This window comes from Gopherus flavomarginatus, chromosome 1 (assembly GCF_025201925.1).
Source record: "Gopherus flavomarginatus isolate rGopFla2 chromosome 1, rGopFla2.mat.asm, whole genome shotgun sequence".
Taxonomy (NCBI): domain Eukaryota; kingdom Metazoa; phylum Chordata; order Testudines; family Testudinidae; genus Gopherus; species Gopherus flavomarginatus.
Genome location: NC_066617.1, coordinates 49513057 through 49531307, shown reverse-complemented (window position 1 = coordinate 49531307; position 18251 = coordinate 49513057). Strand labels below are relative to the sequence as shown.

Genomic DNA, 18251 nt, shown 5'->3' with positions numbered 1-18251 from the left:
TCAGAGATGTTCTTTAGAGGGATCAGTTACAGTATTTGGTGGGAATTAGCACCACACCTACTTACTATTGTATTTCTGCACTATTTTACCTTGGCACTTGCCTATCGTAGGATGCCAATTCTGACTATAAACTGTAGATCATATCATCACCTTGTCAGTGTTCATCTAGGGTTATTTTGAACTGGTACCCAAGATGCAGAAGGTTCCATATCTATTACCAGTCCCCTGAGACATCAAGTTCCCCATTTGCCAGGTTTTCATGGTGCACTCATAACCAGCACAGAACTCCCTTTATTTCACTAGCCATCTGTTCCCTTGAAACATCTAATATTTACAGTGGCTTCCTTGTAATTGGACTCCGCACTGCACATGTGACACTAACACAATATTTACACAAGTGAGCCCTGCATAGATATTAAGGAGCTAGAAAGAAGGAAACGTCCTGCTCAACTGCGCAAGGAAGCTGCTAGAATTCAGGACAATGCCACACCTCGTTTGGGAATAAAATGCACTATTTTAGGTGCCGTACTTTAAGGCAAAGACTTTTTGAAAGCAGCATTAACAGGAGAAGCAGCAGTTTCAGAACAAGAAGATACTGTACTTCGTGTGTGTTGCACTTGGGAAGGAATGCTAGTCAGGTGATATGAACCTTTTCTAAAAACTGGTTTTGTTCAGTTAACTTTTCTTCACTGTTGCAGGACTAAAATAGCTACTTTATTGGTTAACTATATGGCAAATTAAGTGTAAATGAAGCTATACCAGACACAGTTTTCTCACTGCTATTAGCTCCACAGTGTCCAATAGTCACAAGAATTTAATCCTGATGCAAATATGCTCATCACCACCAAGAATTGTGACCCCTTTATTGGTCCCTGTTGCCTGGAGTTATGAGGGAGAGGCAAAGGGGGCATCACTTTAGCTGAGCAAGAGGGAACTGGAAGCCCAGCTCAGTTGGAGGGCATTATTCTACCAGCTTACCCAGGGGCTTGAGGAGCACATTTATACTGTTTACCCTCCAGACAGAATCCTCTTTTGCACTGACCAGCAGTGCAGGAACCTCATTTAAGCAGCTCCAGTGAGAGCAGAGTGGGACTCAGCACCAGCTTCTCATTTCTGGAGCCCTGAATAGCATCAGTTTATATCTGAAATCTTTGAATTAAGGCTATTTGAACATATATCAAAACCACTTTGGAATTTGATCAAAGGCATTGTATAGTAGTTCATCTCTGGGGTATCCCAAGGACTGGAGTCCCAGGTACACCTCAGGTTATGATTGTGCTAGTTTGGTCAAACTATGTGGGGAATCCTGTGTATTCCCCTAGCCAGACCTGATTTTAGCTAATGTTATCAGTATCCCACTTTTAGAAGCATCAAAAGATACACTAAGGCTAAAAGACAGTTTCTGCAAGAAATTAAAGAGTTGTAATCACTTTCATTTCAAAATATGTTTCTTTTAAATAAACATTTCCAATAGGAAGACAAAAGGGATGAAGAGACAATAATTGGCTCTCAACTTCATCTACAACTAATATTTGTTCAATGTGCACAGGGGAAGGAGCACAACCATTATAATATTTCCCACTAAGATACTGTGACATTCATTGACAGTGAATTTTGTCTGCTATAGCCAATAAGGGGTATCAAGTGATACAGCAGCTATCACATTAGTTTAATCTCATTAGGAATAGTTGTACAATCTCAGTGCCATTTGAAGTACAGTATTTGATTTCTGTCAGAATCTAATACACCCTTGTAATGTAAAAAGAGATTAAGCAAATATTTAATGTCAGCTGTGCCATCACTTTCCAAACTACAAACTGCACTATAGCGTCACTAGAGCGATGGGAGTGATTCTCCCATAAGCATAATTAATCCGTCTCCCTGAGAGGCAGTAGCTAGGTCGACAGAAGAATTTTTCTATTGACCTAGTGCTATCTACAATGGGAGTGGACTTTTCACACCCCTGAGCAACGTAACTGGGTCAACTTGACTTTTGGGTATAGACCTGGCCTGAGAGATGTTCACTTATAGCTGTAAAAATAAGAAAGGGAACTGTTTCTGATCACATTGAAGTTAAAGGCAAAACTGCTACAGACTTTAGGGGAGAAAGATCATTCTCAAGATTAAGAAATCTCCAGCCTCTCCACACACCCCTCCCTGACAGGGCACACAAAAGAGCAGAAGAAAGCGTCAGTTGTGCAAGACTCCTGTATAAATGGATTATTGCTATTCCTCTCATAACTCAAACTTTGCTATGTACTGAGTATCACGGGAACTAAACTGAGGCACAGAACTGCTGTTAAGGTTACATTGGATTGTGGTGATACATAAGGAAGTGTCATGAAGCTCGGGTAACTTTTGGTTACAGCTGCTCAGTAAATGGATTTTCTGTTCCACAGGAAAACTCAAGATTTTGAAAAAAAAAATCATCCAAAATCTGAATAAAAGCCCTGAATGTTAGGGGACACTTAAATTCTGAAAAAAAAGAATATTTTGAATTGATTTGGACTTGAAGCATTTTATGTAATGTTTCAAAATATATAATGAAGTCAATTTCAAAATACAATGTCATTTTGAAATAAAAAAAAGTTTTGTTCAAAAAATATCAAAATGGGATATTTTGACATTTTCAAAACTTTTTTCTTTCCAAAATGAATTTGTCAAAACCATTTTGTGGAATTAAAAATTGGTTTAATTAAAACAGCCTTTTCTGAATTTTTTTCCCCCACCATCTACACTTTTGGTATGCCAAGCAGTTTTAAAATTATTTCTTATTTATTTTGTTCTCCACAGAAAGTATTTATATTTTCTGGGTCTTTTCGGAAAAACTTGGATCCTTATGGACAATGGAGTGATGAAGAATTATGGAAAGTTGCAGATGAGGTAAAGCTGTTCAGTATTATTTGTGTTGTTCATCAATACTACTTGTGTAACTCCCCTGTAATAAAGGCAATTACGGCGGGAAGGAATTTAGCTCAATAACTATACAATTATTATTTATGTAGCATCATACATAACATGGTGCTCAAACAAAAAACATTGTCCCTGCCCAGAAGAGTTTACAGTCTAAATGAGATAAGTATAAACCAAACAATTACAAGTTAAAATGGCAAGTATTAGGTGCTTCTATTTGACATGTCTTATCAAGGCCATGTCTACACTATTGATACTATAGCAGCACAGTTATACCACTGAAGCGCTACAGCGTAGATGCTTCCTACAGTGACAGAATTTTTTTTCCCCCAATCACTATAGTTAATCCATTTCTCCAAGTGGTGGTAGCTAGGATGATAGAAGAATTCTTATATCAACCTAACTGCATCTATACCATGAGTTAGATTGGCTTAACTACAGCATTCAGGGGCATGATTTTTTCACACCTTTGAGCAACGCAGCTAGGTTGATCTAAATTTTAAATGTAGACCAGGCCTAAGACAGTTTTGCAGATGGTCTTTCTAATCATTGTTCTTTCACTGCCTGACTGAAGAGATATTTAGAAATTTATATAATTATCCTTGCTTCTTGTTCCTTAAACAACCTGCTTTACATCACTAGGCCATAGCCTGCCATCAGTCAGTGGACTTCAAAGGAAGTTCTTTGCACAGACATTGTAGGCAGATCATTGACAACGTATAGCCCACCCTTTGTACATTGGAGTTTAAGTACTGAGCAAGTGACCTTTTTAACAGTGACCACATCACCTAGAAAGTCAGCTGCAGCCAATGTGTAAACTGCCTATACCCTCAGCAATGCTCGATTCTTCAAAGCTCAGCCCCAGTAAGGAGATGCTAAACAGATTTTGGGTTTTTCACTCACTCACCTTCTCCAGTGCTTCTCTCAAAGCACTGGAATGGGTTACCTAAAGAGGTGGTGGAATCTCCTTCCTTAGAGGTTTTTAAGGTCAGGCTTGACAAAGCCCTGGCTGGGATGATTTAGCTGGGAATTGGTCCTGCTTTGAGCAGGGGGTTGGACTAGATGACCTCCTGAGGTCCCTTACAACCCTGATATTCTATGATTTTTTCATTATAATCCAAATCTCTTCTTTTCTCCTCCAAAACCCCTAAAAATACTCAGACTTGGAACTGTCTGTATGCAGTTCAGAACTGTCTGTGGGCATAAAGTTTGCCTGTTACTGTTCAGTGTATGACTTAACCACAACTGTAATTAAACAAAATGTAGCTTAAGTGGTTATATTGTGTTACATTTATATAGTGTCTTAGAAACAAAACAGAGAGAAAGGTTAATACTTTGCTTATTACCCAACAAATCTGCTCTTGGCAGAGCCAAGTGGAGGAAAACATTAATAAAACTTGCATGCAACACAGTCTAAGTGCTCTGATCTATTATTTAGCATAGGTGAGGTTTCAGGATATGACTCTGCTGGATGACCCAGCAAGAAACACAGATGAGGAAGTTTGTTTAGAAAATTCATTGCACCATTTTTCATTCTGATGTTTTTCTGATCATATTAAAATGTCACTAGAAGACATAATTTTCAACCAGAATCTTTAAAGATGAATTATAAAGCTAAAATGAAAAACATCCTAATAGGCGCCTCATATCCCAACTAGCCAGGCTGCCTTGGGGATAAGAATCGAAGATGGGCATTCAGCTCAGTAATGTTTTAACTAATCTTTATCAAAAATGTTTTTCAGTCATTGCAATTCCCTAGCATTTCTTGGCTTACTAAAGACAACTCAGAATGCAGCACTTTATGACATCACTCCTTCCAACACATGCAGCAACTTATGAAAAGATGCATTCTGGGATGGGATTAACAAACCCAGAAGTCCCATGGGAATGGAGGAAACATAGTGGAGCTTTAGATTCGATTTTACCAAACTGGTGGAAATTGATGGTTTTCTTGCTAGGTTGATGATTTGTTAATGTTCCTTCAAGCTCCCCAGGATACATAAACCCATGTTTTCATGGAAAAGTTAGTACAAAATTTCCTCAACCAAAGATAAGTTTGTACTATGCAAACCAGAACCTCTATCCTGAAAACACTTGTACATGTTTAAATATATGCATATGAGCAGTGCATGTATTTATGTTCATGCATAAATTCTTGCAGGATTGGACCTCATATGACTATAGTTTTATTTAGCATGAGCAAAAATAACAGTACTATAGAAATCAAAATATGCTTAGAGCCAACTGTTATTAAAATATAAAAATATAAGTAATGTACATATAAGACCATATAAAAAGCCAGCCCATTTTTGAAAAAAGCTTATCAGATCATGGTGAGGAGTGTAAATATTTCAAGATGATAGAACAAAAAAAACAAAACAAACCACAACCTTTGACTTACCTTTTACTGTCTGGTATCTGCATATCTGACTGGATAATTAATTTATGGTACAGCATTGCCAATCCCAACAGTCTTTTTCCACCTTTATCACCACTAGTCTCGCGCTCCCTTGTTTCCATGGCAATCTCCAAAAAGCACAAAAGTCTGTGTCAAACCTTAGGAGTCTCTCTCTCTTGAGGAGGGCCACACAGCTATTGCGTAGATTCAATTTAAAAGGTACCAGCTTCAGGATCCAGGCAATAGTCATTAACCTCTCTGGTCACTCTCAACTTTTGTGTAACCAGCAGCATAATTACCTGCAATCCCAAAGGAACATACAATTATACAGCCCAGAAATAAGCTGGGCACACAGCAATGGCTTTTGGAACATAAGAAAGTCTTTCTAGGATGAGATTTTTGAATCTGCTTAGGTGTCATTTAATGCTATTCAGAGTGGTTGTAAGATAGCTCTGGTAGCACTCCACATTTCACTTTGCACAGGTATAAGTGATGACTAAGGCTATGAGACCGTCACGGAGGTCATGGATTTTGTGTGTTTAGATGAGCCTCCATGACTTCAGTCCCCCCTTGGCAGGGCTCCGGCTGTCAGCCCCCTAACAGCAGGGCTTCAGGCTTTGGTGATTTGTTTATTGGCCAGGACCTGTCTATGTGTTTAATAAAAACACCCCATGACAAAATCTTACCCATAGTGATGTCAGGATACAAGGCAGTGAAGAGTTAAGTCCCGGCTCTCACTCGCTCCTGTTCAAAGAGAAAGCCAGCTCTTCCCATGAGCTCCTGGTCAAGTGATGAGTATCACCTGTTTCTATTAGTGCACATTCACCAATGAACTCCTGCTAGTTCACTTTTCAGGAGCTCCATTTATCTGCTAGTCCTGATCAGACTCTGGGGCTTACAAATGGGGCCTTTATTCCCAAAGCTTCCTCAGTTCAGATCCAGGGCATTAATCTGTTCCAATGCCTTCTCTGGGGTTTCTTTCCCATGCTAGACAATTGGGGGTGGAGCATCTCTTGTCCATGGAAGTGCTCCTGTAAAGCCCTGAAGATTCTGTACACCTCATTACATATCCCTTTCCAACAGTTTATCCCTGCCTCTGGCTCTCTCTACCATCTTCCCCATTCATTATCAGTCTTTGCCTCCATTTTGTTTCTTCCCAGTCAGCTCTGCTCAGTCACGATCTCCCTCAAACACCCCACCTGGCCACTGTCTCCCCTGCACCACTCACCCCATGGAATGGACAAGAGAGCCAGCCAGCCAGCACCAGAACAATTCTCTTCCCCCTTTTGTATCCTGGGCCTATGGCAACTCTGGGAGTAGGGCACAGTCTGCTTCCTGCAGCCAGGGCTTGGCTGGCTTTCTCTCCCTGCTCACAAGGTCCACAGCAGGTTCTTTCTTTTTCTTCCCCACATTCCAGGGAAGAGAGTGCCTTGATGGTTCCTTCCCATCCCCCTAAGACAGACTGCAGTGGAAGGTTCCAGGGATGAGAAGTGGGAGTTGGTTAGTGGCTGCAGGTTCAGACTAGAGCTGATCAGAATTATTTTGTCTCCCTGTGGAAAATTTTGACTAAAATGATGGGGGAGGGTCCCACTTATGTCAAAACTTTCAATAGAAAAATTTAAATTTTTATCCAAAAACAAATATTTATTTTTGAGTGAAAATTTTGGTTTCCACATGGAAAAAGACAGTTTAAAAAAATTATTTTATATATTTATTGAGACATGCAGACACTTTCTGGGAAAATGTTAGTTTGGTCAAAAAACAATTTTCCAGTCACTAATATTTGACATAACATTTTCAAGCAGGTGTAGCTGAGAGGGAAGAACGGTCTGAGCTCTCCTCACTTAGTCTTCTTGAAGCCTGAGAGTCCCAGGCATGGGACACTGCTTCAACTGCTGAATAGTCAAGCAAATTCTAGTGGTGTTTTTTGATTGGGAATTTCCTCTCCAGGTATAAACTATAAGGAGATTTTTAAAGAGCTAGGCCTTATTTACAATACCAAGAAGAATTTTTATTTGAAAGTGCATTGTTAGGGAGCAGCGGCCATTCTGGGACATAACACAAGGAGTCAGGAAATTCTCTTTAAGAAAAAAAACTGCCCTCCTCAGTTTTTTGGCATATAAAATAATAAACTGAAAAATGCAAAACAAAGAGCAGTGAAACAGAAATGTTACAGAATCAACCTATGCATTTTAAAAAAATAGGCATGATCTGATTGTGTGTAGACTCTGTGCTCTCTTGAAAGCTAGTTTGTTAGAGAATGCTACAAACAGCTGATGTGACTTGGAGAGGACAGCATAAAAAGAAAGTTAGTTTTTACTTGTTCCTGTGTTAAATGCTTCTGCTCCAGTTTAGCTGCTGCAGGGTGCAGTGAGGACATTCAGCAGCTACTGCTGAAGTCAACATCACTTTTTAACTTTCTTTGCAGCTCACGTTTAAGATCAAGGGCCTAGATTCACAGTGGTACTTTGGCATTAAGATGCTGAGTGTTGCAATGTCTAACTTTTGCCACTAGAACTCACTGCAATTTGCAAAGCCTGAGTTAAGTGCCTTGGCTCACTATACAGTACAGGAGGAGAGAGAGGCGCTTTAGAATGAAATCCACAAAACCCAGCATGCTAAATGGGGAGCCAGCTAAGCTAGCCAATGGCAGATGCTAACAGGAATGTGTGCTAAACTCTGCCCCTGTCTCAGAGATAGGCATCCAAGTCTAGGTTGCATGGAGGTACCTAAATTGTCTAGCAATTCTCATCTGTGAACCCTCTTTAGTATTAGGCATCTAAGGCATTGCCCCAAGAAGCTAGGGTGGAAAATTTCCTCATAACTTTTAGTCCAGTGGCTAGGATACTGATCTTGGTTGTAGGAGACCCTGAGTTCAAGGCCCTCTTTCACCTGATGAGGAGAAGGGATTTGAATTGAATGTGCTACTTCTCAGGTGCATGGCTTAGTCATCAGCCTATGGGATATTCTGATGTAGGTCTCTCTCAATCTCCCCTGTTGAAGCTGTTGCATTTTGGATAAATAATTAGAGTCAGTTCAGCCACAGAGAGAGAGAGAGAACAAGCACACAAGCATGAGAATGGCTCCACAGTCTGGTTTTTAGAGGATTAACCCAGGATGTAGGTGACCAGGATCAAGTCCCCCTGCTGCAACCTTCACCCCCCAACCCCAAGCTGTTTTGTGTCAACTCACCTGAGGACCTGATGCAGTAGCCAGCCTCTGACCACACCTAGCAGCTCAGGCTCCGCCTGTGAGTAAGACAGCCAAGCACCTATCTTCCCCTGGTTTGTGAATTACTCTGTGGCTTAGGCAGGAGAAAAATGCTCAGATGCCTAGAAGCAGGCAGTAGTGCGCATGCCCAGAGGCAGAAATATATTTGTCTAGGGAACTATACTGCAAAAACGTAGGAACCCACTGGGTTCAGATGGATTTTTGTGAATTGCACTGAAGCCTAAAACTGAGATTTAGGCACATAAACCTGGATTTAGGGACTTAAGTACTTTTGTGGTTCAAGGTCAAAGTATGGAACGACTAAACTTGAACACTCTATTGTGGTGCTGTTGTAACACTGACAGACCCTGGTTGTCGGTGGGCAGGAATGAACCTAGGATCTTTGGAGCTAAAAGCATGAGCCTTTACTGCATAAACTAAAAGCCACTTGGCTGTTTGCTAAGGCTGTAGCAGACTCATTAATCTCTACGTGGTCTCAATGACACAACATCACACCCAGGTGGTGTGTGGGCTATGCTGGCACAATATTTCAGCATCATCATGTTACAGTGCCATGCAGACTCCATAGGCCAAATTTTGCTCTCAGTCAAAATCAGAAGGGCAGCAAAGAATGTACATCAGAACAGAATTTGGCCCCGTGACCAGTGCAGACATTGTTTTAGAATGAAAGCATCCTTTCTACTTGTATCAGTTGGCTCAGTGAATGAGCAGATAGCTGAGCAGTGAAGAAGTGAGCAGTGACCTGCACACAGCTAGTATGCTAATACTGCTGAAAAAAACCAAATACCAAACAGAATTCTTCAGAACTTCATCATCTGGGCTCAGTCATTCTGCTTTGCTAGAGTGCCTGTATTAGATGAAAAGGAAGTGGATTTGGAATTCTTCCTGCCTTATGATACAGATGAAAATTAGTTGCAAAATTACAAATGGCATTTGCAAAACCAGTTTTGCCCTTTATAACTACTATTTTCAGTTTTACTGTAAGTTGTTGCATAGCTTATAGCACTACAAGAATGCACATTTTTGAGTTTTGGAATTCACAAAAGTCATGGGTAAGGTAAAAGTTTCTCTGACAATGCCAGTGAAAGATTTTGCAGGCCAAAGATTGTAGCGAGTCTAGGCATTTTGGGGAAACATGCTAAAGCATGTGGTGTGTGGTATTCTTGTCATCTTTCAGACAAAGGAAGAAGAGGATGGAAATAGTCTCAAAGCCATGGTTACAACTGCTTTGGAAACCTGTGTTATTTTCTCTACTGGTGTAGTGTGCTGTGTGAGATTTCTACTTCTAGTAACTAAGGAGCCCCGGCTGCTTTTGAAAACATCTTCCCTCAGCATTACTGGTGACGCACATCACCACTGAATAAAATGAATCGCTTTCCTTTTAGACGACTAACTCAGAATGTTTTGGTCAAAACACCAAATCTCATTATGTCTTATAAACAAACAACTTTAACTCTCAATGTTCTGACATATGTCCGAGTGTTCAGTCTGAATCAACAATGCATGATCTTTCACTTCTTCCAACTTTTTGTTTTGAATAATTTTATTCCAAAGATTCTCATTTCTTCAGATCACAATTTCTGCTTAGTCTCAGAATCAAAAGGCAGAGAGGTTAAAAGGATGGGTTGCTGTAACAAAGAACCAGCAGTACCAATTTCTGTCATACAGCTTTCTCTGATTTTTCTCTCCTGCAGGTTGGACTGAAGTCTGTAATAGAGCATTTTCCAGGCCAGCTTGATTTTGTTCTTCTAGATGGTGGCTATGTCCTCAGCCATGGACACAAACAATTGATGTGTCTCGCCAGATCAGTTCTCAGTAAAGCTAAAATCCTGCTGCTTGATGAACCAAGTGCTCATCTTGATCCTATGTAAGTTTTCCTGATTCTTTACTATATTCCAGTGTGAGGTAGGGAAGTCAGTGAGGCAGCACAGCAGAGAAAGTTATTTTGTCTCATTTCTAGATCTTTTTAGGGCTAGATTTTGACTTAAGGTACAGCCCTGAGCAAGGGATGGTACGTAAACTGTCCCATCCCAGTAGCTACGCTGGGAATCATTGTGCCTTACACGTGGTCCTGCCCCTACTTTCTCCTTGCTCCAGTAAGATTAGTAATTTACAGGTGAGCTGTACCAATGGTACATTACTACCCCTGCATGGTAGAAAGAAGAGTGCCATGCCCTACTTTTCTCTGCCTAGCTGTTCCCAGGAGAGAGTAAACAGGCAAGTATCCTCACTTACTCCTACACAGTCAGAGGGTCTGGGTACTCCCTGGGTTCTTACTCCTTTGTGTGGATGTACAATTCAAGTCACAATTTACCTCTTAATAAAAATATTTACAACTTACTTCCATGGGTGCTATAAACACCATATCTGGGAGTTAGGTATGTTATATGTGGGGAAACTAACGCAGAGGGCCGAATTCATCCCTAATGCATAACTATATCTCCATTAACTATATGAAGTCTCAGTTTGACCCAAAGGGGTTAAGGGAATTGACTGAGGCCACAAAGCAAGTCAGTGTCAGAACTAGGATTAGAAACCCAGGAATTCCTGGCTATTAGCCCGGTGCTCAATACACAAGAGCATGTTATTGTTATGATTACTAATTATTATTTCCAGCACAGTAGCACTGGAAGGGCAAGGCCCCATTAAGCTAGTCACTCTACAAACATATAACAAAGACAATCTCTGCCCCAAAGAGTTCACAATATAACTGTAAGGCTGTAGTGAACAGGTGGATCTAGCAAACAGCTTAGAGGGAGCACAAGGAAACAACGAGGGAGTTGCCTGGAATGAGCTCCTATTTTACAGCTTTATAACTCAGCAATAAAAACACTTTATCTTTTGTCTGAAACTTTTTAAACAATCTCCCTACCGGAGCAAAAACTGCAATGTTTGGTTAAATGTTCACTGAGGCTAATGTGAGGGATAAAAAAAAAAGAGAGAGAGAATTCCTGTGATGAATTCATTCACTGTATAGCCACTTGACTGGTATAACAGTGTCTTTTACTGGTTTGAAATAAAAATATTTTCAGCCTATAAAAAGCAGTGACTGCATGTGCAAAATACTTCTTTCTTGTAATATATTTGATTAAGTACCAAATTGTTACAGTTGTTCTGAAACCATTTCTCAATTGCTAGTGCCTCTCCCTGGCAGTGTCTCCTATAACAGCACTCATTTTTGGATGTAATTCTTAGGAACTGGAATTCTGAGAGGCAGCACCTTGTAGAGATATTAATACCTTAGACATTGTCCACTAAACAATATGGAATGAGAAAAACCACAGGCCATTGAAAGATTCCAGACTGGAAGACATTTATTAATTCTAATGCCTTTTCAAGGTGCCAGAGCCTTAAATAAGTCAATAATTGTCAGCATGTGTGAATACAAATAATGTTTAGAGCTAACACCACCACTCTTATTATTTTAGCCCATGCTCTGGGACACTCCCACCTCACAGGGTCCTAGAGACTGGATTCCAGCCCAAGCCGGGACATCTACACTGCAGTTAAACAGCCTGCAGCCCGAGCCCGTGTCAGTTGGCGTGGGCCAGACGTATGTTTTTAATTGCAGAGGAGTCATATCCTGAGTGTGGCACTTTATGATAGCACAGAATACACACTTGTAAATACACTGAATGGCGAAAAGCACAGGCCTAACTAAACATCACTGCTGTGTTTGGTAGAATATGAACTAGTTCAATTCATCTCTAGCCAAACCAGAGAAATACAGGATTTACCCCAAAATAATGATAATAGTGGATAGCACATTTACTAAAAGGAACATCATAAATTTCTATATACATTACAGAATTATAAAAATATGTCAAATAATTTTAATTACAACTTAAATTTTATAATTGCAATCTACTGTAGCAGGAATGTAACTTTATGGGTGTCATTCTGAAATCTTTACATTGTTCAGCTCAGTATTAAAAGGCTGTAAGTTGAGAACTTGCTAAAATGTGCCAATTTCTGTATAATATTCTACATGCCAAAACTGTTTTATCTTTCAGAACCTTTCAGGTGATTAGAAAAACACTCAAGCATGCATTTGCAAACTGTACAGTAATACTCTCAGAACACAGACTGGAAGCAATGTTGGAATGTCAGCAATTTTTGGTGAGTGCTGTATCTTTTTAAAGTGATTTCCTTATAACTGACAGATATGGGCTTTGTACAATATTTTAAGTAACTCTTCTATGGTTAGATTACCCATTTCTGCTGCCTAGGGTCAGTTCAAATACCTGGTGCCTTCTTTATTCTAATTGGCTGGAAGTGCCTAAGAATTGTCATCTTATTGTACATTATTACAACAACTATGCAGGTGTCTGTACCTGTTTTTAATTAATATGAGGACATATGGGCAGAAGAGTAACTAGAGAACTGCAACAGAAGTATCCTGCCTAAGATGGTTAGACTGCTGTGTTTTTCTCTAGAAACAACCTGAAATTTCCTTTCTGTGTAAAAAACTGTTAATAATTTGTTAAGGAAATGCCAGTATTTTAGTTATGTTTTTTCATGAGATAACAATGGCTAGTAAAGAAAATGGGATGAACTGTGTGTGAAAGCTGAGAAGTGGCTCTTAAAATTAGATATTTTCCTGTATACTTTCCTGGATCTCAGAGAGAGGGGATGTTTTAATATTTCTTTTGCTACCATATAGCTCAGAATATACATTTGGTCAAGTGCATGGTTTACTCTTTAAATTATAGCAGTTTTAGAGTTGCATTGCTATGCAGTTGGATAGCAAGAATATAATCTGAAACAGAAGTGGACTATGCAATAAATGAGATATACCCCATGTGAACCACTATTCTTATTCTATATACTGTATACTCATGTAAAAGATGGAGTTCTTTGCATAGACCATTGTGGAGCCTGATTCATTAAGGTCCTTTCTAGTTATACCTTTTAATTCACAGACAAAAATCTTCTAACACACAGTTAAAGTGTATTTCAGTGGAGTTCTGCTAACACCGAGAAAACATACATTCTTTCCAAACATTTAAGAATTATTTAATTTAAAAAATGAGAATGGCTGGAAATGAAAAAATAAGGGATCCAGTCAATTCTCCAAGTACCACTATCACCCATGCAATGTATACCATATACCTAGCCATATCTTTTCCCCCTGGTCTTGCCCTGTAATCAGGACTGGCGCTAGGGGTTTGAGCGCCCTAGACGCACGGCCATTTCACTGCCCCGCGAGCTGGTCCCCCAGCTCCGCAGTCCTCCCTGCGGACGGTCGGCTGCTCCCGCGGCTCTGGTGGAGCTGCTGCAGTCGTGCCTGCGGGAGCTCCACCGCAGCCGCGCGAGCAGCCGACCTTCCGCAGGCACCACTGCAGCAGCTCCACCGGAGCCGCCTGCCGCCCCCTCCGGCAAAATGCCACCCCCTAATAATGCTGGTGCCCTAGGTGATTGCCTAAGCCACCTAAATGCAAGCGCCAGCCCTGCCTGTAATGGAAACATACTCTATCGAATCCATACAAGCTGGGTGGGAGAAGATGGGATATTGGACAGTGGAGGGAGAGGGGTTTTATTCACACTGAAATATTTAGGCTCATAGTTTTAGAACTAGATGTTTTTAACCTTTTAAAGTGTAACATGGGTAAAATGTGGTGCTTTCCCCTATCCCCTTCCATACTCCTGATAACCCAGGTACATTCAAGTCCCCTATGCTCATCCTCAATGCCCCCTCAGTCTGCTGTACCTTCCCTTCATCACTCCTTGCAAGTCTCCATGTACCCCTCCTCCTTCCTTCCCCCAAAGCTCTCCATTGCAAGATCAGGTAGCAGAGCTCTTTGTCCCCTACACCCAGCACAAACACCAGTCTGCCCCCAGCTCCATACCTGTTCATATTTTTCTTCTTCCCACCTCTGGGGCTGGATTAAAGCAATTGGGGGCACTAAACACACTCTCACATAGGGGCTGGCCTTGACTCTGTGCTGTGCTAACACCCCCCATGCACCTCATCCTAGTGCCCTGCCCCTCATTGGGGTGACCATGGCAGGAAATTAGATTGGTATAATTGCGTTGCTCAGAGGTGTGAAAAATCTACCCATCGTGTGATGCAGTTAAACCAACCTAACCCCCAGTTTAGACAGTGCTACTCAGGAGAACATGCTGGTGTGTCACTGTAGAGGCTTCTGTGTAGACAAGCCCATAAAGGGACTGGAGCTTTCTTCAGGCAAGTCCAAAATACCCCAGAAAAAAAGCAAATAAAGAATAGCAAAATGGCAAACAATCCTTAATGTACACAGTCTCTTTTAAACAGCACAGCAAGAGGGTCAGTTCCTGCTTGCTTCCTAGCCTGAGGCTTGATCTATATCTGAAAGTGAGATTGATATAGCTACATTGGTCAGATGTGTGAAAGGTGCAGCCTAACCCCAGTGTACACACAGCTATGTCAACAGAAGAATGGGTGCATCAACACAGCTAACTTCATTCGGGGAGATGATGTTCCTGTACTGATGGAAAAACTCCTTCCATGGGTGTAGGCTGTGTCTACACTACAGGGTTATGCTGACATCGCTACACTGACATAGCTATTCCGGTATAGTCTCCGTAGTGTAAACGCAGCTTGAGTTTGAGGTGGGAAAGCCCTCCCCCTTGGTTCCCTTCTACCAACCTTCCAGTACTTTTTTGTATATCCCTGCTTTAATAAGCCCCTGGTTAACCCCTTCCTTGCCTACTTTGGAGTGGATTTATTATATTATGAAGCTCTTTATAATATAACTCTTTGTAATTCCCTCATGAACTGCACCTGGATTCCTCCAGCCCGCACCAAAATACAAGAAGGCACCTTTCAGCAATGCCAATAAAATGAAACATATTGGGAGATTAAGGTCAAAACTTTCATAGTTAAGATGAGCTAAAGAGAGAGAGAGAAAAAAAGGACCATTTTTGAAACTGAGCACCAGGAACATTTCCCAAACACCATAATTTTAAAACTCCTCTTCTGGTTTGTAATGAAAATTAGTCAGTCATTTCACATTTCAGACTATGTAAAAACAGCTTTTTTGCTCTTTTCCCAATGTAAGTTCTTGAACTTTTCCCTCCTGTCAGTCTGTGCTACCCCGCTAGTTTATTTAGTTAACTGAATTCTATCAGCACTATTGATATAGGTCTATATGATTGAACATGTTTCATTAGGTAATAGAAGAGAGTAAAGTGCGGCAATACGAGTCGATCCAGAAGCTGCTGAATGAAAAGAATTCCTTCAGGCAGGCTATCAGCTACTCTGATCGCCTGAAGATATTCCCACTACACCGCAGGAATTCAAGCAAGCACAAGTCTAGACCCAAAATCAGTGCCTTGCAGGAAGAGACAGAGGAAGAAGTGCAAGAGACCAGGCTGTGAGAATGGGTGGAAACGCTTCCTCTTGGGAGTTAACTGGTGGAGTTTGGGGGAACACAGTACTGTACCTCAAAAACAGGAGAAGCGTGACCAACACCACTGAAATTGCAGGAACAAGCCCAGATTCAAATTTTCAGGAGGCATTAAATGACATTTATGGAAATGGCTGCCCTCCAATGGTTAAATTGTGTGTGAGGCATTACATATCCTTGAAGATTTACCACTTGTTCTGGTAAGCCAGGCTTCCTTGTAAAAGCTGCTTTACTGTGGAACAAAACTAGACGATGGGCAGAGGTAGGAATCCTTTTAGACCAACTTAATCATTTCATCAAATTTTCAAAACTTTTGCTGACGTGTGTTTGGGAGGAGGGGAAGGTGGCAGAGGAGGAATGTTAAAAAAAATCAAGCTTGAATGGAAAACACTAAAATAAAAAATGTACAATGATAGTTTTAGGTTCACTTACTCCCTGAAAAGGGGTTGAGAAAGCACCAGTGACCCACTCGGAATATTTCCTCCTATTCATTCTTCAGGTGCTTACTGTATCTCAGCACTGCAGAAAAGGCAAATGCCTTTTCATAACGCTGCAGAGCTTCAAGCATGCAGATGACAATGAAGGAAGAAGAGGATGTTGGCTTGCAAGCTGCTCAACATCCGTCATTTCTCAGCGGTTAAAAGATGATCATGGGAGTTAATATTTCCTTTTGAAATCTAGGAGACTATTGGCCCAGCCTTGCAAACTCTAATTGGGTGGAGTGCATGTTAATATGGGCAGTCCCCTTGTAGTAAATGGCAGGACTTCCAACAGCTGAAGAGTAATATTCTGTGTGTTTAGGTCAGACACCTTTACATGCTTTTTATCATAGTTTGTACAAAGAACAAAAACTTTGAAGTAGACTTTAATAATGGAATCAGTTTTTATATGCTTCTGTTTTGCAGTTTTCAGATGCAACTGAACTTTTCTCTAGAATATTTTATTTATTTTAATATTGTTGCAAACATTTATTACGAGAATGCCGTATTTTAAGGGTGATTATGCACTATAAAGAAAAATATATTTGTATAAAAAGAATTTTTATATTTGAAACATCTCCTTTTTATGCCACTAGTCCTTTTTATTGCATGTTATAGTAAAACTGGAAAAAAAATGACAGTATCCCAGAGACATCTCCACTAGCATCCTAAGTCACCTTTATTGGGATGCATAGAAGCATTCTGGCAACACAAGTATGTTAAGCTTCTATTTAAATAAAAACTCTCTTGACTCAAACTGCTTATGTAACAAGTCATGATAGTTGCAACAGAAATATTCTGCTGCTCCACTAAATGAACACTGCCTATCAAACAAAATACATTTAATTTTTTATTCTATTTATTACCAAAGTAGACAACATGATGTACAGCATGTCAATAAAATTAAGACTGTGTACAATTCCACTATCTGGCTTTGTTTTGGTTTGTTAAAAAGACAATTCTACTGTCTATTTCCTTGTGCATTTTATATCTTATGGTTGCTAAGCTAAATGCAGATGATAAAAATGTATCTGGAAACAGTGTTGAACTTTCCAAGCCCTTGTAAATTGAAATGTTCTCTCTGATAAGGGCAAAAAGAATTATTCTTTGAGATATGTTGTCCACGTATATTCTGTCTTTGGTGCACTTGCACCCCATGTGCTGGAGATCAGAGTCTGTCAGTGCTTGTTGGAGCCAGGCATGCACAGGGAGTCTCTGCATGCTCCAGTAATGAGGGCATAAAGGGTGGAACAGGCCCAATCACTATTCAGTTCCTTCATCATGGCAGAATCCAGACGTTGTAGGACCCCATAGTAGTGAATAGGAGGGTGGATCATGGAATACACATGGACAACACACCTCAAAGAACTCCAGCTACTGTAAGGTAAGTAATTTTTCTTTCTTATTTGAGTGCTTGTCCATATACAGTCCACACTTGGTGACTAATAAGCAGTGACCTGTAACAAGGGTGGGTGCATGGAGTCTATTTAAACAAAGATTGCAGCACAGCTCTGCCGAAAGCAGCATTAGACCTTTATGCTTATGCTTTGGGAGTGGGGGGTTGGTTTGCAAAATTTTTTAAGATTTCAACTTTTCATCCCAATTCAGGATGGGGAAAAATGTCAAAATCTCAAAAATTTTCATGGGACAGAAAAACTGGTTCTTGCCCAGCTCTAGCAACAACTGCTAGAACATTGGTGGACACCCTCAGTGCTGTAGAGAGACCAAAAGGCAGGACTCTGTGTTGATAGTTGTTCTGCCTCACCTGAAATCTTAGATACTTCCTGTTTGTTGTGTGGATGGAGATATGGAAGTATGCAGCTTGTAGACCAAGAGCCACAA

The 18251-nt window shown here is 40.5% G+C and overlaps 1 protein-coding gene across 1 annotated transcript in view; it reads left to right on the top strand.

Annotated features, from left to right (window-relative positions):
- Window positions 1-16794, top strand: part of CFTR (CF transmembrane conductance regulator) — a 142405-nt gene extending 125611 nt beyond the window's left edge. Inside the window, exons 24-27 of the mRNA XM_050936035.1 lie at window positions 2794-2883; window positions 10237-10409; window positions 12556-12661; window positions 15695-16794. Coding sequence (XP_050791992.1) covers window positions 2794-2883; window positions 10237-10409; window positions 12556-12661; window positions 15695-15901 — 576 coding nt within the window. The 3' untranslated portion in view covers window positions 15902-16794. The remainder of the gene's footprint in view (window positions 1-2793; window positions 2884-10236; window positions 10410-12555; window positions 12662-15694) is intronic.
- Window positions 16795-18251: the final 1457 nt, after the last annotated feature.